Source organism: Cucurbita pepo, chromosome LG20 (genome assembly GCF_002806865.2).
Source record: "Cucurbita pepo subsp. pepo cultivar mu-cu-16 chromosome LG20, ASM280686v2, whole genome shotgun sequence".
Classification (NCBI taxonomy): domain Eukaryota; kingdom Viridiplantae; phylum Streptophyta; class Magnoliopsida; order Cucurbitales; family Cucurbitaceae; genus Cucurbita; species Cucurbita pepo.
Window position 1 is genome coordinate 8,056,676 of NC_036657.1, and position 23,017 is coordinate 8,079,692.

At 37.6% G+C, this 23,017-nt stretch overlaps 3 protein-coding genes across 7 annotated transcripts in view; all 3 read right to left on the reverse strand.

The window, feature by feature from the left end:
• Positions 1 to 7,434: 7,434 nt before the first annotated feature.
• On the reverse strand, positions 7,435 to 9,700 carry LOC111782614 (superoxide dismutase [Mn], mitochondrial-like). The gene is made up of 6 exons (XM_023663396.1): positions 9,287 to 9,700; positions 9,062 to 9,108; positions 8,835 to 8,960; positions 8,692 to 8,748; positions 7,850 to 7,927; positions 7,435 to 7,710 (listed from the first exon to the last, which is right to left on the reverse strand). Exons 1-6 carry the CDS (start codon positions 9,576 to 9,578, stop codon positions 7,603 to 7,605), a joined length of 708 nt encoding a protein of 235 aa, XP_023519164.1. The 5' UTR covers positions 9,579 to 9,700; the 3' UTR covers positions 7,435 to 7,602.
• Positions 9,701 to 11,219: 1,519 nt separating this feature from the next.
• Positions 11,220 to 18,022, reverse strand: LOC111783001 (UDP-xylose transporter 3-like). 3 transcript variants are annotated; one of them, XR_002813254.1, is made up of 9 exons: positions 17,850 to 18,022; positions 17,361 to 17,522; positions 16,253 to 16,437; positions 15,929 to 15,996; positions 12,829 to 12,961; positions 12,260 to 12,421; positions 11,910 to 12,185; positions 11,547 to 11,822; positions 11,220 to 11,385 (listed from the first exon to the last, which is right to left on the reverse strand). XR_002813254.1 is itself a non-coding variant. In XM_023663866.1 (8 exons), exons 2-8 carry the CDS (start codon positions 17,479 to 17,481, stop codon positions 11,706 to 11,708), a joined length of 1,062 nt encoding a protein of 353 aa, XP_023519634.1. In that variant the 5' UTR covers positions 17,482 to 17,522; positions 17,850 to 18,022; the 3' UTR covers positions 11,220 to 11,705. The 3 variants fall into 3 exon arrangements, 2 of the variants coding, with proteins under 2 accessions (XP_023519634.1, XP_023519635.1); XM_023663866.1 differs by having other exon boundaries at positions 11,220 to 11,822; XM_023663867.1 differs by lacking the exon at positions 17,850 to 18,022 and adding an exon at positions 17,665 to 17,789 and having other exon boundaries at positions 11,220 to 11,822.
• Positions 18,023 to 19,329: 1,307 nt separating this feature from the next.
• The window catches only part of LOC111783434 (protein NETWORKED 4A), a 4,324-nt gene continuing 636 nt past the window's right edge, over positions 19,330 to 23,017 (reverse strand). The window contains exons 2-5 of one of the 3 annotated variants that reach the window (XM_023664361.1): positions 22,795 to 22,923; positions 22,459 to 22,524; positions 22,236 to 22,347; positions 19,330 to 21,463 (exon numbers count right to left, since the gene is read on the reverse strand). In XM_023664361.1, coding sequence (XP_023520129.1) covers positions 19,758 to 21,463; positions 22,236 to 22,347; positions 22,459 to 22,473 — 1,833 coding nt within the window. In that variant the 5' untranslated portion in view covers positions 22,474 to 22,524; positions 22,795 to 22,923 and the 3' untranslated portion in view covers positions 19,330 to 19,757. The other 2 variants (XM_023664360.1, XM_023664359.1) reach the window with 2 other exon arrangements.

Genomic DNA, 23,017 nt, shown 5'->3' on the forward strand with positions numbered 1-23,017 from the left:
CCTCCCCCACAAGCTGCATTACCTCCTGAAAATGCACTGTCGCCTCAAACTGCACACAAGGCTGGGTTGGAGACCGCCACACGAATGGTTTTGGAGTCTCTCCAGACGACAAGCAAACAATGTTGGCCACACAACATGCCACATTGTTAGCTACGCAATAAGTCACAACAATGGCAACGCAACCAGCCAATGCGACGACCATGCAACCGGTCGATGCAGCAGTCACACAACCGGCCAAAAACTCGCAACCGAAATGGGGGGTGAGTTGGTTAAAAGACTTAAGATGGTATGACCCCCGTCCATTCATCGGTTCAAAGGAAGATCCCACAGCAGCTCAAATGTGGATCGCAACCATGGAAACAACCTTTGAATCAATGAGATGACCTAATGACCATAAAGTAGCAGGCGCGACATATGTACTGCAAAAAGACGCAGAAGTGTGGTGAGCGGATAACAAACAGAATATCAACCCGAGAAAGGGGATCACAACGTGGGAAACCTTTAAGGAAGCCTTCCTGAAATACTACTATCAAAAGAAAACCCGTATAAAGAAACAAGAATTTAACCACCTGACCAAAGGTGAACGCACGATGGATCAGTATGATCAGGAATCCATGAGATTAAGAAGGTTTGCACCGTCACTAGCAGACACTGAAGAGAAACATACGGAGAAATTTGTGTTGGGGTTGAACTCGAAGGCCCACCATATGTTGGAGGCATTTAACCCGAAAACTTACGAAGAGGCCCTGAGGACGGCCAAGGCACTAGAAGAACCTCCAACGGTTGTCATAGGAAAGAAACGCCCCATCGAGGACGGACCCATGAAATTCCAACTGCCACTCCAGAGACCTTGACATAAGAACAGGCCACCTACTTCGCCCCAAGTAGCCCGATACCAAGTACCGAAAAAAACCCTGTGCCACGACTATGAAAAACAACATCATGGCAGATGTATGGTAGGCTCCGGTGTGTTTTATAAGTGCGGTCGTGTAGGTCACTTGGCTAGAGCTTGCTCTGCAAGGGACACGAGAAACCCAAGGTAACCTCTTAGAGTTCTGGTCATTCGAGAACCCACCATGCCAACCCACGCACAGACCAGGTGTTGGGTTTTATGTCCTAAAACTCATAGTTCGTAAACAAAAACATATTCTGTTCTCAATAAAGTTATTATTGATGTTTATTCAGTAAAGATTGTTATTGAATAAAGTGAATGTTACGATCATTAATCTAAATCCAATAAACTAAGAACACTCTAGCTATAGTATGATTACTTGAACTATATATAAAGACATAAGAGTGGATCAAGTTCAAGTATATAGTCAAAATGATTTATAGTACAGGGATAAGGCTGAGTACCTTATTCTGGGGACAGTATGGATGCGGCCCACTTTTGTATATGATATAAACAATCTGATCACTAAATTGTACATGTAGAGACATGTGAGTGGGGGCGTCCTATGCAATGAATATTGCATAAGATAGAACCATGAAGAAAATCACTCTCACTTTATGTAATTTACTGTTGAGACTGATTTTTTTATTCGATGACCTAGGTAACTCGATCTTAATCCTGAGCTAACTATGAACTCTTGTTTATACAAAATTATCCTTAGATTTGCATGGGTAAGCGTGTGACGAGTTCGCCGACTCAATAAGCTTCCCATTTCAGGGGTAAATAGCTGGGGACATAGGGTGTAAGATGAAATTCACTCGTACCCGCTTTTAGGGATAGTAGAGAGGTTGTTCCCTTAAGTACTGACTCCAAGTCTTGAACAAGGGGCCCCACCCTTTCATTGGCCCGAGAGGGGATTCGATTTGGTGGTTGTTCCACAAGCCAATTATTAATTAGAGGATCAGTGGAACTTAAGGAACAAAAAGTAACTTTAGGGGTAAAACGGTAAATTAACCCAACTCTAGTTACAAACAACTTGTGAAGGATCGACTTACTAATCATTGTTATAACAAATGGACAAAAATATATCTATATCGAGGGGAGTGCAACTACTAGGCTATAGTGGAGTGTCCTAGTAGTTAACGAATGTTGCTTAACAAGGTTAATGAGTTTAGCCGGTTAATCTCGGATTGTTGGAGCCTATGATCTGTAGGTCCATTAAGTCCCTCTGCTAGCTCATATCGGACTAAACCTTAGAACAGTGTGACGAGTGAGTTCGAAGTGTTTGAATGCGAATTAGGGAATACACGATAAATATATACCATATATTCAACCGCATTTTGATTTAATTATGAATTGAACAAAAATGAGAGAATTGGAGATATTTAAATCTATTTTAATTATGAATAGTGATTCATAATCAATATAGGCCGGAATTGATTGGGATTGTATATGAGGGGGTATGTATATGAGCCCACCTGGTGGGTCCATGTACGAGTACATGGGCCGTGTGTGAAGGAGTACCGCACATCCAACCCTACCCAGAATAGAAAAGCGCCCAAGGTCATGTAAAGTTTATGAAAAGTTAGATCCCGCTCATAAGTTGCATGTGTTTGCATTTCTAACCCCAACAGTGGGATGACTTACTGAGTATTTCATAAAATACTCAAGCCACGTGCTACCTACATTTTTCAGGTAAAGGCAAGACACCAATGTACGGTTCACGGTGGAGCTGAGGACACCATGGAAGTGGACGAGGGGCATTTTTAGTAGTTTATGTTTATTTGACTTATTTAAGTTAAAGCATTGAACATTGTTTTATTTAGATTTGTTTTGACTTCAGTTAGAGGAGGTGAGATATGTTTGTTTGGATTTTTGGATCTTTATGAAAGACTTTATTGTGTTTTCCAAGGTTATTTACGATGAGCTTCCGCGTAATGAGTTATGTATGCATGGGTGACATCACTAATTAGGTTTAGAACGTTACAGTTGGTATCAGAGCTCTAGGTTATAGGCTTTGTAAACTGACTTACAATGTAGGCGCTTTGTAAACTAGCTTACAATGTAGGCTTAACGTACTTTCATGGTCCTCCAGCAAATGCGCTTTGTAAACTAGCTTACAATGTAGGCTTAACGTACTTTCATGGTCCTCCAGCAAATGCACCGTCACCGTCAGGTATGCCTTTTTAAAAATTAAAGTTTGTTAGTTAAATGATGCATGTAGTGGTGAATATGTATTTTGTAATGAATGATATGATGTACATGTGTTATATGTTGACATGATTTATGATATGTTATGTACTATCGGATGGTTATGTTAATGCTATAGTTGTATGTACGAGTGATTTTTATAGAATCTATTAGATGAGTATGTGACTTAGTAGTTAGTGCACTTTTTGGATGCCACCTAGAACTTGAGGAGGAGATCGTAGGGGACGACCCCGCTTAGGGCTAGAGGAAGGGGTGGAAAGGGATGTAGTTGGGGACGTGAGGGTTCTGTGATCAGCCTTTTCCGTCACCCGACACCTCAGGCCACACCAAACCCTACAACTGCCCTAGGAGAGGCATTGGAAGCTGTGATACAAAATCTGACTGCCAACCAGCAAACAAATGCTTATACCAACCAGCAAACAAATGCTTATACCAACCAGCAAACAAATGCTTATACATCAACGAAAGCTAAGTACATGCGAGATTTCAAGAGGGGTGACCCTCGAACTTTTAAGGAGACATCTGTGACACAGATGTGGTTGAGATTTATACTGTATGTATTTAGGTTTACCAACTGCCCTGAGGCCCAATGACGTGTGCTACATTTATGCCCATGACATTATTAGCCCAATGTTACTACTTATGTCAGAGAATTTTCTAAACTAAAGCGATTTACCCCAGAGTTGGATTTACCCCAGAGTTGGTGGACATGGACTACCGTTTGTGCTGGGGTTAGACACGAAACCTAAGGGTAATGAATGTGGAAAGAATCACTGGGGTCAATGTTTGGGCCACGTTAGGGCCTCTTTTCAGCTAAGTCTATTTAATTTATTTTTATAATTATCTATATTTTTCCCTTTAATTTTTCTTGCCCTAATCCACCCAATTATCCCTCCCACCCGTAATTATTTTTTTATTCTTTTTTCAATGTTTAACTCATTTTTTGTTATGTATTTTACTGCTCATCTTGTCCTCTTATTTGTTATAATAATAAATTATATACTATCGGATAGAATGTACGGAACAATGTGTACTTAAATATATAGGATACAAATATCGATACTTTTTCCATAAAGCTCGACATACATTATGATAAATATATATCATGCATAAAATATATACATTAACATGTACTCAAAGTTACCACTTTTGGTATAAATTCAATATAGAATAAGATAAAAGACAACATTCACGAGGAGCTCAATTCACGGATGTTATAAAAACGTTTCATGTTTTATATTATTTTAAATTCATAAAAACTCGAATCTAGGTAAGATTTTTAAGTCTACAATTCATCCACGTCCTCAATCACATTATGCATTATGTTTTGTCTATCTATGCATTATGTTTTGTCTATCTAAAAAAAAATAGAACATAGAAAAGTAATTAATAGTTATTAATAAATTTTATTAATTATCTTTCTATAGTTTAAGTTGTATTTTTAATAGGTTATTGATAAATTTTTTGTCGCAGATCCGTACTTAGATATGTGATAAAATAGAGTATATAATCATTGTGTTTTTTGTTTACACAATCATCTATACATGATTTATGATAGGGGTATGAATGAAACAGACCCACACCGCCACTTTGGCTCATCGGCGGATAAGTAACATATAAGAGCATAGATGTCCGGGGGGGCATGCCTTTCCGATCAGGGCATGTAGAGCTTGTTCCCACATTTGCATCTCCAGACTTCTGGGAAATCATCACCGACGCCTGGAGGTCCCGGCGTCACCGACACAAGAACCGTAGTGCAGGGCGTGCAGCTCCCACACTTTGAGGCGCAGTTTGGTGGCGACGATCCCGGCCCACCCAATCCTCTTCTTGGCAAGGTCAACTCTTGATCTTCATGATTAGCGATGGGCTGGCATAGTATAATGCATTAAATTTTTTTAGTTAGAACACTAGATTTGGGTGCAAAAATAGAAGAGGTATGAGGAAGGTGATGAATCATCCATTATAATATTGGAACTAAAATAAATTTACCTGAGTATGTGCATGGCTAGATTCAGCAGATGAGCAGCGTCTAGTGTTGTCCGAGGACAATATGAAGATAATGAAAAACAAGAAGAAGATGGGTTTAGGTTCATTGGTTCTGTTGAACTTCATCCTTCTTCCTATGCTTTCCAAATCAAGAAATAATACCAGAGCGCTTCTGCTGACAATACAAGAAAAATGTGTTTTTATAGCGTTTGAATATTGCAGTTTTTGTTTTTGAAAATATGCTATAAAAAGGAAGTAAATTTTAGAAAAGCTTTTTATAGCATTTGAGTATTACATTTTTTAAAATATGCTATAAAAAGGAAGGAAATTTTTAGGAAAGGACATTTTCCCTATTATTTATCTTTTATTTTAAATTTTTTATTCCATTGGTTTTCTCTCCCTTTCTTATTTGGTTCTCTTTTCTCCCTTCTTCCATCCCTTCCTTTTTCTTTCCCCTTTTCCATGCTCCACCTAATTGACATGTTTGTTATATGTGATGACATGATGTCTAATTATTTAAGTATTGAAATGATCATGTTATTAATATTTGGTAATTTTACTTTGTTTTTTTTGCACAAAAATTATATGCTTCTACCACAATCTAAGAAAAAAAATGTACTAAACTTTCTTTATACATTATATCTGGATTGATGTTCTAAGTAGTCAGTAACAAATTGTTCTAATGTTTACTATGGTGACTACAAATTGTTCTAATGTTTACTATGGTTTAGGTGGGAGGACAAAAAAAATGTGTTATATTAATAGTCTGAATCTTTTTATGACCGTTTTTATAAATTGCATGACACATGGATAAATTTTAAAGGGAATGATTGATGGTTGATGGTCTTTCTAAACCTGCTCTCAGTGTCACAACCATACTATGAAAAGAGAAAAGAGTAGGTTGTGACCCTCACACAATAAAATCGGCGATCCTCAAGTGGTGCCCATCCGACCACGTGAGGGTTTAGATGAGTGTCATGACGCGACCGAGGACGGTGCAACATCTAACACACACCACACAGAGTGGGTATTGAAGAAAATACGAGGTATAAGCAAGATGAGGGCCACGAGTAGACATGAGTGTCAAAGATAGGCTTGTTGAAGGGTCACGGACTTTAACCTCAAAAGTCGGTGTTACAAAGGGAAATTGGGCATGCAACTTTCAAGTAGTTTGTCCATATGAAATATAAATGCTTGCCAAATTTGGTGTCAATTAGGTACCGGACGATCGCTCCACGATATCGTATGATCATTCGCCAAAATGACATCTACACGAAAATGATTGGAAATGTCTCAAAATGTACCTTAAGGGGATAGCATGGTGTCAACTCTCCACCACCCTTGGACCCTATGGCCTAAGCAAGCTACCTTGTGGCACATGCGTATGTCACGTATGTCACAATGAGGGAACGCGTTGCAAGATGAGTGTCTCAAACGACTTCCTTCGAAATAGGTCTTTCAAGGACAGTACTGGGTGGCACGAGTGTGCCGATATTGCGCCCTAGCCCAAGTGTCGGAGGTTTGATTATGCACCTGTTATCTAGTACCATGTCCGTAAATGAAATGACATATGCACAAGAGGGTCAACGTCTCGATGGAGCCCAAATGGATGGATGTTCGAGATGTCCCGATGTTATGAACGACACGTGGGCCCATTCTTGATGGCATGATTGAGTGAGTCGCAATAGCCAACGACACCATGTGACTTGGGATGACGTCAAGACATATGGACCATGTTGATCCAAAACCAAGATGATGTTAGATGCAACGTAGCACATGATAGACCTTGAGCCCGAGTAAAGGCAAGGTCAAGCCAAATGACTTGACCTAATGTAGAGGCAAGTCAGTTGTGTCATAGATGATTGAAAATGTACGCACAGACGGCATGTGTGGGCGAACAAGCTTGGATTCTACATAAGTAATGTTTAGTTGGCAAAGACAAGCCTAGCCTAAAGTCTGACGAAGCCACAAAGTTGGACAAAAAACAAGCCTAGCCTAAAGTCTGACGAAGCCACAAAGTTGGACAAAAAAAAAGATATGCGTCATTAGCTTAATGCAAGCAATCACATAGTTTGGTTGCCAAGTTTTTCTTCTGGTCCCCATATCTTTTTTTTCCTTGGCCTCTGACAAACCAAAGCCTTGTCTTGTGTTCATATAGGGAAGGAAAAGCAGCAACTTGAGTAGGAAATAGAAAGGTTTTAGAGAAGAGTTGGGTTGGCTGAACTTCATAACTGAAAGCATCTCACGTTATGACATACGTGAAGGACGTATATTGTAGGTGACTAAAATAAGGTTGAGTATCAACCCACAACCCTACGTAAAAGAAACATGAACTGAAAACGATATAACTGGGAAAAAGAAGTGGCCTCATGCATTCGTCATCTGCTCAAATGAAGTACTTTAAAAAGATACATTTCATCTCATCACAAGGCTTCAACCACCTATGCATACGAGGCTGCTCATTATTCAATATTCAACACACACACCTTATCGAAGATTCAACAAAGAGACTCTTAACGACTCTCAACCACTCCAGCTTCTTTTGCAAAAATCTCTCCACCATATTTCCAATTTATAACCTTCCATATGTTCTTCAGATAGTCTGGTCGGACGTTTTTGTACTGCACAAAGGTAAGGTTCAAAACATTGAATAAGCAGGCAGCAATATATACTCGGACTACATGATCTTATCCAGATAGACAACCGAGAAAAGCAAGACCAAATCGTACTACAAATGGGAAGAAAATGGAAAACATTTACCTGCAAATAATATGCATGCTCCCAAACATCTATCCCAAGCAGAGGAACTAAAGCAGATCCTTTAGTCACAAGAGGATCCTACAAAGAGTTGCATCACCCACATCACTTTCAAATTTCAACCTCTCATTTTAATTATAACTCAACAACAAGCTACAAATCTACAAGCAAGTGATAAAAATTAACCTAACTCCATAAAACGCTGGATTAAGGCGCAATAATTGGGCAAATCAATAAGAGATCAACAAAAGGCATCAACAAGAACAGAAATAGTACAAGATTGCTTCAGCACATGAATATGTAAGGGACAACAAACCTCTACAATAGTATTATATTGTCCACTTTGAGCATAAGACATCATATCAATAGACATAATATCCCTTACTTACATACCTACGATCTTCTCTTTAATGTTAGCCAATGTGTAACTTCTACAATCCTCCCTTCGATCAAAGGACCATTGAGTCTCCCCTTAAATAACCATTTTTTCTATCTAGTACTATCCAGATAACTACACATTGCTAGTCCAATAGAGCTCTACCACAAATCTTCACTATGATTGCACCTTCGAGACTCACAACTTTTTTGTTCAACACATAAGAATTCTATTTACATGGTTAAGTCAAGAGTATGACTCTGATAATGGTATGACATGACTAAGTTAAGAGCATGATTTTGATATCACCGTCACCTAAGCTCTTATTGCTTTGCTTTCGGTTTCCCAAAAGGCCCCATACCAATTAAAGTAATGTCATTTACTTATATACCCATGATCTTCCACTTAATTAGTCAAGGTGGGATTCCAACATGGTATAGCTTTTAAACGAATAAACCTAGAGATATACCTGATTGGCCGTGGTTTCAACAGATAGCTTCTTCAGTTCTTTATCCAGAGCAAGCCACTAGAAAGCATTCGAAAAAGCTTCAGTGTTATATAACGTGGTAGACAAAAATGAAAATGCAAATCAATGCGCGGAAGAAAATATACCACCCATCCAGAGCCCTGTAAAGCAGCACCTTCTGCGTTGACTCTCTGAATTAAGGCTTCAAGAGAACCGAACTGGGAGTCGATCGCCCATCCTAGAGATCCCTTTGGAGGCTCACCACCCCCTTCCTGCAAATATATTACAGAAAATATTCGAATAGATAGATGGAACATCAAGAAATGGAGAATTAACCGAGAAATCGAATCAAAGACGCAAGGATTAGACTTACATGAATGGGAGCGAGATTGTTCCAGAAAATCGAATGATTAATGTGACCTTAAAAAGAAAATGATCGGTTATCAGTTGAGAGATAATATATATCTTAATTGATTCAATAAGTATCCAACGATACCCTAATTAAGCGTCTCGATCTGGTTTGAAGTATGACATAAATGAGAAAGTAAACACGTATCATAGTCTGAAAATCAAAAGACATTGAGAAATAAAAGAAAACCTCCGCCATTGAATTTGATGGCACTCTGTAATTTGGCAACGGTGGAGGCGTGGCCTTTGTTAATGGCGTCGTGAAGTTGCTCAAGAGCCTTGTTGTAGTTGGTGATATAGGCTTGATGGTGCTTCTGATGATGAAGCAGCATAATTTCGGCGTTGATGAAGGGCTCAAGAGCGCCATAGTCATAAGGGAGGTCGGGCAAGGAGAAGGTTTGCAGGCCGCGGAAATGTCCAGACCCTAACAATCCAGAAATTGAAGGCGTTGCGGTTTTCCTGCTTAGAATTCGAAGCGCCATTGTCGATAATCTCACTCTCACACAGACCACAGTATGGATCTCAGCTCCAGTCGCCCACAGAAATTCATCCACCGGTGGCTTCAACTAGTAGTAATCAAGCAGTGCACCCTTTTTTTTTTTTTTTCTTTTTTTTTTTCCTTTTTTCTCCTTGCGCTTTTTTTAAAAGATTATTTTCCCTCTCATTATTTGTTGTGGAGCGTAAATGGAGCTAGGCGCATGGTTAAGAATGCAAAAAATAACATTAAAACTTGCAAAAATAAATAAAAGTTTATTATATATATTTTATTTATTTTACTTTTAATTAAGGAAAAAAAAAACTAAAATGATTGTGAATGGAATATTGAAACAACTAAAATAGGTATGATATCTTGACGAGTTGATTGAGTGAAAATTTACTATTCTTCAGCTACATGTTTTAACATGGCAGTTAATAAATTACTTTTATTCAAAAATCCAACCCAAACGGACCCAAATTATATGGGTTGGATTGGGGTAAATAAAATTTCAAGTTGGGTTGGAGTTTTTCTTTTTAGATTGGGTAAGGTTTGAGTGTGCAAAAGATCAAATCAAATCAACCTAATTTAATGGAGAGGGAATGTAATTATGAAACTCCTTCCTCTAATAATTATACGGTAACCAAGTCAGGTTAACTATCCCATCTAAATCTAGAAAGAAGAAACTTAGTAAATGATTTTAAATACAGAATTTTATAAAATAAAAAAAAAATTGCGAAGAAACTTAGTTTGAGTGAGAGGATTCTTAATTCTTTTATAAGCTTTGTAACAGCTAAAACAGTTAAAATTTTGATATATACACAAAATTAAATTGATAAGGAATAAGTATGATGAGATCTTTCACATTTATAATTTCATATATACACATATAGTAGTTTTTATTCTTGTTATGCTAATTCCTTAATGATTTTATTTTTATCGATATTTGTATCATATAGTGTGTAGGCTAAGTTTGTGCTAAGTTGGTAAAGATTAACTACTTGCCATTTACTACTGCAACAAACAAAACAAAAAAAAAAAAAAAAAAAAAAAAAAAAAAAAAAAANAAAAAAAAAAAAAAAAAAAAACTTATTTTTTTTGAATGGTTAGATATTGTAAATGTGAATAATTAATTATACGTAGGGCAAGTAGTTAATCTTTACCAACTTGAACCCGGTGGATAGTTAATCTTTACCAACTTGAACCCGGTGGATAGTTAATCTTTACCAACTTGAACCCGGTGATAATATCCATAGATGTTTATAGGTGACAATATCCATGAAGGGTTGTAAATAGCACATAGTTAATGTTTATAGGTCATAATATCCATGCAAGATTGGGTACTAGTTTAGGTACTAATTGTTTTAGGTGATATATCGTAACTTTTATTTACTTCAAAACGGTTTTTGCACAATTGTACCATGATAACAATTTAAAATTTAAACTTTCAGGTGATAATATCCCAACTGAAATAGAAGGTTGGATTGAGTTGGGTTACCGACCCCAATGTTCGGGCTGGTCCAAAGATTACCTCAACCAAATCCAACTTTAACCTGTAAACTTAGTTATCACATCCTATTTGTTGATATTGAAAAATATATAACTTTGGGTGACATTGTTTTCATTGAAAAAAAAAAAAAAAAAATAATTGAGGTTAATTTTTCTTTAAAAAATATAATAAATAATGCTCATGAAATATAATAAACTCAGTACAGTTACAATTATCCATGTATCTCTCTACCTGTTGCAATTCGCTTGATTCTCCTGCACGCTTCATCCTCCACTACTAGTAGTTTGCCGACGAATAAGGAACACTACATTGACAGCGAAACGAGGATATAGGTATTATGAATATTGTTTTCAAGACAGACTATGTTCTCTGATCTTCAAATATTTGATATGGCGTCAATAATCTGACAGAATCGTTACTTTAGCAATACTCGTTAACTGCTAAAGGAGAAAGAGTTTGTTCTACCTCTCTAATTTTATACTTCAATAGGTGTCGCACTCTTGATACACAGAAATCAGCATGAGAAGGCGTCTTGCCAGCAATCTCTTCATTGCTGGGGGGGATAACTTGACCCACCGCTCTGGGCAAACAACAAAATTCGTCACCAAAGACGGCGACTCCCTTTTATGCATGCAGGTCCTTGTTTGAACTCCACGCTGGAGCTTTAGGGCCCACTCCATCGCCTAAGATTGCCACTCCATTTTCAACACTTAATAGGGGATCGGATTCACTTTCCATCACCTATAAATAACAACATGTACATTGTGTTTCAGTTCAATGGCGGTAGAGCAAGAGATAACATGTCAATTGTAGAACCACTTATGGTACCTGGGATAGTTGTGCTGAAGATACTTCATTACACTTCTGTTGGCTCTCGAGGGAGCAATAATAAGAATAAAGAACCATTCCAACTATGGCAACCAGGATTCCCAAAATGTTCCGCCAGCTAAATGGATCATGAAGCAGAACGTAGCCAAACCCCAAAACTAAACATGTCTTTAGATGTCCGAGGACCTGATATGTAACTGCAGAAGTCTTTCCAATAACTAGAAACGTACTGAAGTTGACTGAGACAGAAATAAGGCAGGAGAGTACAATAAAGAACTGTACACAGAAGNATAGTTAGGAAGGGGGAAGAGGAAAGGGCTCAACAGGAAGCATAATTGTTAAGCTCTTACCAGCACTTGGGGAGTGTATTTGAAAGCAAAAACATTTAGATCAGTCAGACACCAATCCAGAAATGGGCCAGCGACAAACAGAGTTAATGCCTGATAGGGACAAGACTGGTATAGAAGTTGTGTTGAAGAAACTTTGAACTTTTTCTGAATGGTGTTTGTCATCTACGTTTTACTGGTGAAGGACTTGAACGGAAAGGGGAAAATGCAGAAAAACTTGAGCAATAAGTGAGTGCCTAGACACTCACTCACTCAGATAATTAAATCAAGTAAAAAATAAATAAATCCTGATATTCACGTTGACTAGAAAGGGAGAAAGGTGCTAGCAACTAATTATACGCTTGCCAATAAAAATAAATAATAAATAACTGGTTAAAGAGATAGTAGGTCTGGTGGTCTCGTGAAAAACAATCTCTCCACTCTGCAAATAGATAATCGATCACTCAGACCAGAAAGAGAGCAAATTAAATCAGTACATCCCACAAGACATGTTTTAGCCTACACATGAAAACTAATCATCAAAAGGCATGCAAAGTAAATACCAATAGTAAAAGTAACTCAGCTACGGATACAATCTGTGCAACACATGTGGTAAGAACTGCAAGAAGAGACAAGAAAGAGCCGAGGGCATTTAGTTGTAGATCTGTCACAGTTGCAATTCCAACACCCAGGAGGAGGATCGTGAGTGAAAACTGGATGCTTTTACTGCAAGAGTAGTATAAAGGTCAATATGCTGCGAGGTAGTATATTCAGACAGGACAATATAACAAAAACCAAAAACGCTCGCAGCTATACCACCCATCTGATAGATATATTTGAAAAATAAAATCATCATCATTTAAGGTGCTCACAGTTGACCAACAAACAAGAGAAGATTACCAAAATTATCGTAGAAGTCAGAAAACACATCAATATTTAAAAGAAACTCAGTCTAAGTGGGTTATCTTGGCCTAAATATGGTTTATTTCCCAGTCCATGTTTCCATCCAAATCAAGTCTTGTCTTTTTTTTTTTTTTTTCTTTTTTAACAATTTCATTGCCGAATGTAATATAGGAGGTGAACCACTCGTAAACATCCAAAAGGAAAATTACATACAAGATTTTCAATTAGTAATTAAAGATGAAAGACTATAATCTGAAAAAGAGTGTTTACATTTACACCAATACAGAGTTAAGAAATAATCAATTCCAGAAAGCTGTCAAAATTGGAGGAACCATCTCTGAAAATTCTACAATTCGTTCCACACCAAAAACACCAATAAAACGTACGGTTGAAGGCCAGCCATAAACACTTTTTTGGTCCATGAAAAGGATGACCCAACAAATCAAAGCAATGAGATAAATCACATTATATGGTAGAGCCAAACTCCAACCAAAAGCACCTAAACTCTGTGACCAGTAGAAAAAGGCAAAAGAACAACCAAAAAGATGAGCTAGAGTCCCATTCGCCAATAAACACATGACAAAGCAAGAAACGGAAAGAAGGAGGAGATATTAGGCATTCTGCAATGTACACGATCAGCTGTATTAATGCCTCCATGACTAAGCTCACATAAAAATACCTTTATTTTTTTTTAGGATAATGATCTTTCCAAAGAACCGAATAAAGGTTATTTGATGTTGAGCCCCTTCAATGAATTAAATCTGCCATTACAGAACTGATAGTAAAACAATGGGAAGGGTCGAAAGGCCAAACGCAAACGTCATGAGCATTTCTCAAGTTAATGGAAAATAAAAGATTAGAAAGATGAACCCATTCAAAAACTTCAGCTTTATTAAGGTTCCTCTAAAAGTCTCTGCAATAGTGTCCCTACTCAAGTCAGTATATACACTAGTTCAAAATAAAGGATGTAGTTTGGAGTTACTTCACTTTTCTGGATGAAACATTCAAGGCTGAAGGAGAATCCTTCTTTTGAAATAAACAAAACGGGTATTCTAATTGCATCCATCAGATTTCGTTCTCATTCACCATTTTTTCTTGTCAGAAGTACCCTTCTCTCTACTGTTATTCCTCTTTATAATCTTTCTTTGCTTATTTAAGGGAAAAACCATTAGAAAGAGGTGAAATGGAGGAATAAAATATACCAAAAGTGAAACGAAATATGGACACAAATAGTTCACTCTTCAGTAAAATGTATATTTTTATTTATGAATTTGTATTAATCCAATTTTACCTCAAGTCCCAACTGATTTGAAATAACCATAATTCAACCCCAGACAAACTAGTTCAGTTTAAGGTTGGGTTGGGCACTCAAGTTTCCTGAACAGGCCAAGATCAAAGCGTTCAGGTAGGATCCACTTTGTGACTTCTTTATGGCCATCAATGAGAAAAAAAAGTTCGGTAACTCTATTATTTTTAACCCAAGAAGTTTTAGAGCTTTTCATACTCTCCAATATCCTTTTAAAGAAAAGTAGACCTTTTAGGTCCCTGACAAAAAAAATTGAATACCATGCATAGTAAGTTATCAGATTATCAAAAAGACTTATTAAAATATCAAGAAAAGGTGTACAAGACCCGCAAGCATGTGAAATCATTAGTTTCTGCATTTCCGGGTGTCATTGTTTCTTGTATATCATAAGAAACAAGAGCTTTGATAAGTAAAAATTATAAACAATAGAAGTCGGATGCAGAATACAACAAATATATCTATCGAAACAATACATAACACGAGACGAAATCCAAAACATTGATCATGCTGAAAAAGAACAACGGGGGCACCTACAACAATCATACAAATAGCAAACCACTAAAAGATCAACCAGGTAAGATTTGTTAAAAAGACATCGGTCTGAGTAAAATGCTTGTGCGTCCCAAGTCCAAGGCCACTTTAGCCAAAGAAGTGGAGTGATTTTGGTAGCTAATGGGTCTAACGGGAGTTTTATAATAATTAAGTTAGTTCTAAACTTTTACTAATTTTCCAGGGTAATCAGAGTGTGACCTTCAACCAGAGGTAAACGGATCAAGTTACTGGGGAAGGTTTTCATATCTAAATTGATATTAAGAGTTACATTTGAATTAGGAATTAAGCATTTACAAATTAAGACATGGATCAACAGCCATTTGCAATGAGCTTAAGATTTAGCAATATTTTGTGCCTCAATATGGGTAATATGAGTAAAACGCTTGTGCATTCCAAGTTCAAGGCCACTTTAGCCTGAGAAGTAGAGTGCTTGATAGCTAATGAGTCTAATTGGAGTTTGATAATATTTAAGTTAGTTGAAGAGTTTAAGTAATTTTCCTGGGTAATCATGGTGTCACCTTCGACCAGAGGTAAACAGAACAACTTAAATCAATATTATGAGTTATGATTGAGTTAGGAATTAGGCATCTGTTGAATTAAGATATTCAAATCAATGGCATTTTGCAATGAGCTTGAGATTTAGCAATATTTTGTGCCTTGGTACAGGTCATACAAAAATCCCAACAAAATCTTTATGAACAAAGTACTAATTTCATCTAAAATAGTAACAAGAAAGGTGTGGGGAAACACGCCTGATGATGACAAATTAACACTTACCCATTTCTCATTTCTAAAACATTATAGCTAATCAAGTAAAGATCTTGATACAAAATCATAAGAACAAAACTGAATGGAAGCAAATGCCTCTTGCTTAAAAATTGGAAAAAAAAAGTTGCTTTGTACATGAAGGATTCAACAGTTACTAGACTCACCTGAACTTTTTCCTGAAGAAAAGGGTCTCCAAAAGAACGGTACAGGGGATGATTGCCAGTTTCGTCATCTGGTATAGCAATCAATATATTCTTTATTCGAAGACTCGGCAGATAAAAATAATCAATACTTCATTTAATAATTAAAAATGATTCATGAGAAAATAAAATCATTAATATTATTTTAAAGTAAGAACATGCTCAAAGAGAGCACAGTTATTGCTCAAATGGTCTAAGATTTCAGACTTGACATTGCATCTTAGAAAAAGAGGATAAATTATCAAACCATATAGGGATAAAACATTCTGTCCACAAATGTGATTTTACCTGGTAGAAGCCAACAGAGTTGAAGCCTAAGCTAAGATTTAGAAGCCCAATTGAGATTCCATTTAGTATTCCAAATCCCATAACTGCTCTTGCATCAAAAGGCTTATGCTCAAACAATTTCATCAATAGTGCCACATGAAGGGAACAAAATGTAACAAGCAGATGCCAGCTTGTCAATGTAGTGGCTGTGCATCAACCAAGTTCCATTAATGAACAAGTTCACATGCAAAGGACAAAGAGCCAAGTATCAACAGGTAGCTTCTGCTAATAGTTTGGCATAAATAAATAGACGGAAAGGGAAAGTTGCTCTTCGCGTCATAAGATTAATAGAACTATACATTGATCTAGTGTCAGAAGGTTACAATTTTTCTAGAGGCATGTGATAAGTTGATAATGTGAACTCTAGATCGTTTTGTACTGAAAGTTAGTAATGTTATAATTTGACAAAACACATAAGAGAGTAGCTCATAGGCTGAAAGACCTGCACTAAGTTTCTTTTATTACGAAGATATAAGTACGGAAAATTTTAATCCTCACCTCAATCTTTAACACTCACATGTGGTTCCGTGTGTGAATTTTAATACATTAGACCTTACAAATCAATTATTATTGAAATTGAATGTAATGATATTATAAGGATTTGAAACAGGACCTCCTGATTTGATATGACATCAAATAAAAGCATACATTAGATAAGGATAAATTTGATATTTTCAAATAATTATTTAACACAAAATGAAAGTGAATAATACATGAATTTACATAGAATAGAAGTAAATTAAAGAGTAGTAATGCACTTTGGTGACATGAAAATCGAAAGCACAAATAAATTTCTCTACTCGGCTTGAATTGTTCAGTCAATAATAGATCTAAGACTACCAAATTCAAGCTCTGGTGAGAAATCATGCGATCAATGAAAATTTGATGTAAAATATCCAAGCCTATAATTCTTGTAGATCCAGAAACTAATTCTTAGAAAAGTTGAGTGTTCGTGCCTCGGGAGGGATACGTCGATATTGCTCACAGATTTCAGTCAAAAGAGAAGCAAACAAGAGGGCGTGAAATTAAGATTTTGGAGCCTAAAGTGAAGATATATTTAGCAACTTACCGAACGTGAAACCGAGTGTACTAATGAGTGCCTTGTTGCATATGACAATCGAGACAGACGAGACCACCGACAAACTCAATGCCCCGATAGTCCCAAGCTGGAACTTCTGGCTGTCACTCATTTTCAGGCTGCTCAATGTCGAGTCCTGCCACGATCTGGATTCTGCAATTCCACTCACCACCGTCAAAAAAAAAAAGAAAAAAAAAAAAAAAAAAAAAAAANATATGCAAAGATATATGGCGGTGCTGACGGAACAAAATAATTCATCAAGCATCACCAAATTCGGGTGCAATTCATTCATTACCATGAATTAGACGAAAGCATGAAGCAACAGAATTGGGAGATGAGCAGAAAAAACATTAAAAAAAAAAAAAAGAGAAAAGAAAAGAAGATAAACAATACAGTGAATAAGATCTGCAGAAAAATGGGAGGTGAAAAACGCAGATCTAACTAGGTGGGAAGAAAAGTGAGAAAAAGAAACGGACATACCGGGGGGAGACAGATGGAGGGAGAGAGGAGCGTAGGTGTATGCGGTGCGCTAAGACAATATCTATAACATACAATGATGCAGAGGAGATTGATCGGAGCAGTGCGCGTGGCCTTTCACGGAGAAGGAAGAACGCTAACAGTAATGACAAGGGGGATGGAAGGAACGAAGAAAGTGTTTGTGAATCATAATAATAATAATAAAATACCATAGAATTTAATTGATTTAATTTAATTAATTATCCTTTACTCGCCTCATTCGACTGCTTTATAGAATGTATATGGAGACTGAAAATTCAAATAATAAATAGTTATATATAATTTTAATTTTGCAAGTTCCTTATTGAAAAATTTAACCCTAATATTTTTTAAACATCAAATAGTTGGGTTGAAATATAGTAAACCCATATAAATGAGATTAATTCACCAATTAAAATTTTAAATGAAAAAAAAAGTTACTAAATGGTAGAATGAAAGACAGTAACATTTTTACCATCAAGCAAGACATCGACTAAGTTGTCGTGGTTTTGCGTTGGACTTTCCCAAAATGTCTCGTACTAATGGAGATAATATTTCTCACTTATAAATCCATAATCATTCCTAGATTAGCCATCATGGGACTCACTCCCAACAATCCTCAGCAGCATGTGCATGTGGATTTATGCTTATGCTTCTGGGAGGCTGAATGCACGCAATGCAAGTGCAACCTGATCGGTGCAGAGGATGTCTTGTCATTGTACCTGATTCCTGCAAGTAAGCCATACTGTCACCCAAAAGCAGCATTGGCCAGCGCATCCAAACCAAAAGGCTCCAGTTCTTGAATACACTTATGGCTCTTCATGATCTTACATTTCATAAAATTTGGAATGCATAGTGCACAAAAAGACCATCTCGTTCTCCACTTCTTGCATCTCAACTTATGTAATCAAGTCATTTGAGGCGTTCACTCTTGAACAACTTCTGCTACAAACTTTTATGCAATGCCTACATTCATGCGCCACAAATATGCATAAATAAAGTACGGTCAAAATGCACTAAAGCTTTTAGTTGAGATATATGAACATTCACCAATAGCATTATGTTCCTACTCAATTCTTTGGGATTGTCCCCTAATTATAATGCAACAAAAGCTTGTATGGATGACTACACGGGTTGGTTGGAACCTTTACACGCTCTTAGAAGATAACATAGGTACCTTTACACGCTGTTAGAAGATAAACAAAAGCTTCTTAATGCAGATTCTTTTTGGGATCTTTTAGGGTGGAGGGGGCGGACATGCACAGTGAATTCTCTGAAATAGAAAGAAAAAAAAAAAAAAGGTCTATAAGGTCACAATTAGAAATGGAGACAAATTGGTACCTACGTTCGTAGGTACACGCAAATATATTCACTGAGAGAGTACCAATCGCAATGAATATCAAACGTATTCCTCTTCAAATATAGAGTTATGAATAGAAAATAGAAGAGAATAGGGCCATTCCTCTTCTTCACTGAACGTGTTGCGTCATGATATAATCAAATTTGTTTGGAAGAATAGTGGCGTTGCAGAACAAAATACAAAGCATAGAAGATGGGGCTCATTTGCTTGCGTCTTCCAAATTACAAGTTTCACCCAAGTACAAAAGGTCCCATAAGTGTACATACTTTGAAGTAAGGAGTTGTGTCTCTGGATACTGGACCATTGACATATCATGGCAGAGTTGTGAAAACAAAATCCAGGACATTACCAGCGGCAGGTAGGCGTTAGACAAGCCCCCGCTCATTGTTTACTTCAACAACTACATTTACATCATTAATTTTAATAAACAGAACCGTATCGTGTTCAACTATTTGTTTCACCCCAAAAACAAGCCAACAACTCTTGGACATTCCATATATTCTAACACATGTATGTACTACAGCCATGCCTGATTAAGATGCCAACACCGGAACCCGCTTGTGACCGATGAAAACTTCTCTCAGCATGTGATATCCACTCCTGTAGTGCTCAATCGAAAAACATAGCTGTCTTATAGCCTCTCTTTTTTCCTCTGCTCCTTCCATTACCAGTTCTCTTTGCCTCTCCACCTCCCTTTCTAGTTCCTTCTCTCTTAATCTTAACTCCTCTGCCACCTTATCTGCCTTTTCAACGCCTGATACCAACTCCACACGTTCCCTTTCCAGTTTTTGCACATGCTCCCTAACTTCATCCACCTGCTTCTCTTTACACCTCAAATTATCTTTCAAACTAACAACTTCTGCATGGAGCTTATCACGTTCCCTTTCCAGATTCTCAATGCATTCCACTTTGCCAACAATTGTCGTTTCCAGCCGCCCAATCTCACCGCAAAGTCTCTCCTCCAAATCCCCCTTTTCCCCCTTCACTTTTCTGATCTCATCCTCCAAAACACGAGCTTGATGTTCCCCTTCTCTCACTTGTTCCATCAATACAGCTCGTTCCTCAAAAAGCTTAGACATTTCAGCCTTAACCTGTGCTTTCTCAGGAAAAATTTTCAGCTCCGCATCAGATACTGCTAGTTTTAAATCCCTAATCTCGTGCTCTCGATCCGATAAACTAGCTTTCAACCTCGAAACTCTTTCTTGTAGCTTGGAGACCTCTCTTCTCTCCGCACTTAGTTTGGCCTTCCATGTTGTGGCATCTTTTCGGGCAGCTTCAAGCTCATTCTGTAAATGCAAGATTTTCTCAGGCGATCTATTGTTCTCAAGTTCAAGCTTTAATTTAGAAAGTTCTTTCTGCGAGTTATCGAGTTTTTCCTTCGTAATTTTTAGTTCTTCCAACACTCCCTCCACGTTGATGACTTGGTCAACTCCCAAACCTTTATCATGTTCTTCAACCTCTGGTTCCTGATTAATGACTCCATTCTCGTGCCTCTGGACATCTTCCATTGTAGCACACACAGACTCCGCCTGCAAATCTTTGGACAATTCTGCTTGCCTGTACTTTTGGAGCTCACTTTTCAACTTCATGATCTGTACATCTGAAATCCGGAGCTTCTCATTTGCATTCCTTACTTCTTCCTCGTACACAGACATTCTAGCAAATACATCATCAGAATTTTCATCTGTTGCCCCCTTGAATGGAAATGAACCTTCGGCATTATCCTCTTTCAAGCGGAGCTTTTCTTTAGCCTGACGGAGCTCAATCTCCAATTCAATCATCTTCCTGTTCACAACTTGATCACCACCTGAATAATTATTCACCGAGGAATCATCCGATTCAGGTTCAGAATCTGTCAAGGAAGATGACTCATCTCCTTCCTTTTGGCAAGTATCAGAGTTGCTCCCACCAGATCCAAGGAAGAAATCAAAGCCAGCAGCTCGTGGCCCAGACTTCCGACGTCCAAGCCTTTGGTCAGGAGAGGGCCATGTAGAGGACGGCTCAGAGCCCAGGTCAGAAATACCAGAGCCCTGGGATTGTAGATCTGAAGGAATATTTTTTCGAAGCTCTCCTGTCACATGATCATAGCGCTCAGCAAGGGAACGATACATGCGGTAGAAATCCTCAACATGAGAAATCAACACTGGCCTCTTCTGATAATACATCTCAGCCTTCTTGGCAAATGAATCTGCATCCTCTTCTATTAGCTTCAACATACGTTTGATGCTCCGGTCCATCTCTGTATTCAACGATCGTTTTGTCAATTTTTTGATTATCATTTTGATGATGAATTAACATTGACTTCCACCTATCGTTGAATTACAGAAATAAAAGATGGAGCTTACGGAACTAATTCCATGCCAATGTTTGGGTAGTTCAAACACATGCACCATAAGGTTCATGCAGAAAGGAGGAAGAAGCTAAAATTTTGGAACTGCTACCCACATTCCCAAATTTAACCCCACCCCTTTTAGAATACGAATTGAAAATGGGGAGAACTGTTAAATAAAAGGAAAAAAAAATCCTCAACATGAGAATTAGAGGAGAACAATTTCCTTAGTTGTTATTTGGCATTAGTTGGTAAAGGTTACAAGAAACAGCATAAAGACAAACATAGTAAACGAATGGTAGGCCATTACAAAATTCTCAATATATCGAGGCCCTCCCACTATACCTAATAAATACCTTCATCTTTTTTTTAGCACTCCCAGCGGAAAACGAACACAAAAGAGGGGAAGTGCTATCTATATAAGGCCAGCCCAAAGAAGCACTTGCTTCGATTATGCATTACATATGTGTCCTAAATAACGTTCTTCAATCACAACCCTAACATTTCAAAGACGTCAGGCCCTGATATTTGTTGAAGAAGTAATTGAAACATGAATTTGAAGTTTAAAAGGTTGGTTAAATTTATGGATATAATTTAAATAAAATAAACAAGATTATAAACTCAAATTCCTGCGATCCTTAGTTAAGAGCGTTATGCAGATAGAAGAAAAGTAGTAACTAACCCTCGAGATTGTCCGTGAGCCATCTAGAGTTTTTGGGGCTGACGTGACTATCCCACCACCAAGAATGGGACTTCCGAGATTCCAACCTCTTCAATTTCCGATCACTCCGAGCCTGAGATCAAGAAAAACACACACACAGAAGTGATGATTATAAAGCAGGCGTGATATAGTTGGCTAATGGAGTAACTCAGTATGTAGCAGAAGAAGAGCGATAGACGCATACCGATGAGTTATCCATTGAGGCGTGGAGTTGAATGTTCACTCAGAGCCAACGGAGCCTAAACTGAAACTGAAAACATACCATCCAAAGAAAAGAACAGAAACCGGCTTTACTTTCTCAACAAAATCAAATCAAGAAGAGAACAGACACCCGATTTACTATCTCAACAAAACCAAACTGAATCAAATCAAATCAAATCAAATCAGGTATGGCTGGACTCGCCGGAGGTAGGTAAGTAGGGCGATAGATACAATGGAAATGGGCTTCGAGGCCCATTAAAGACTAATTTGGCGACGTTGAGTGACGGCAATGGCACGCGCATTAATAAATCCACATTACCATTGAACATGTCGCGGCGCGGCAGACGGGAAGCCAGGCCGAGGGTTTGACTATTACAACTGTCAGCAGTTCAAGCTATGCAGTCCACGCGTTCGCTTTTAATTCAATGCACTCCCACCTCACCTCCCTCTTTAATACAAAATATACATAATCACACGCTAATAATCTTCAAAATAATTAGTTGTTCTACCCTGGTTGAACATTTTTTTTTTTTTTTTTTTTT

What these genes read in the sequence shown, in the direction of transcription:
- LOC111782614 (XM_023663396.1), bottom strand. Translation starts at nt 9,578, where the DNA reads ATGGCGCTTCGAATTCTAAGCAGGAAAACCGCAACGCCTTCAATTTCT. An exon ending in CATCAAATTCAATGGCGGAG is followed by an intron (nt 9,109 to 9,286) that starts GTTTTCTTTTAT and finishes TTTCTTTTTAAG; the next exon opens with GTCACATTAATCATTCGATT. An exon ending in ACAATCTCGCTCCCATTCAT is followed by an intron (nt 8,961 to 9,061) that starts GTAAGTCTAATC and finishes ATATATTTGCAG; the next exon opens with GAAGGGGGTGGTGAGCCTCC.
- LOC111783001 (XM_023663866.1), bottom strand. Translation starts at nt 17,481, where the DNA reads ATGAGTGACAGCCAGAAGTTCCAGCTTGGGACTATCGGGGCATTGAGT. An exon ending in TACACTCGGTTTCACGTTCG is followed by an intron (nt 16,438 to 17,360) that starts GTAAGTTGCTAA and finishes GTTGATGCACAG; the next exon opens with CCACTACATTGACAAGCTGG. An exon ending in ACTCTGTTGGCTTCTACCAG is followed by an intron (nt 15,997 to 16,252) that starts GTAAAATCACAT and finishes TTGCTATACCAG; the next exon opens with ATGACGAAACTGGCAATCAT.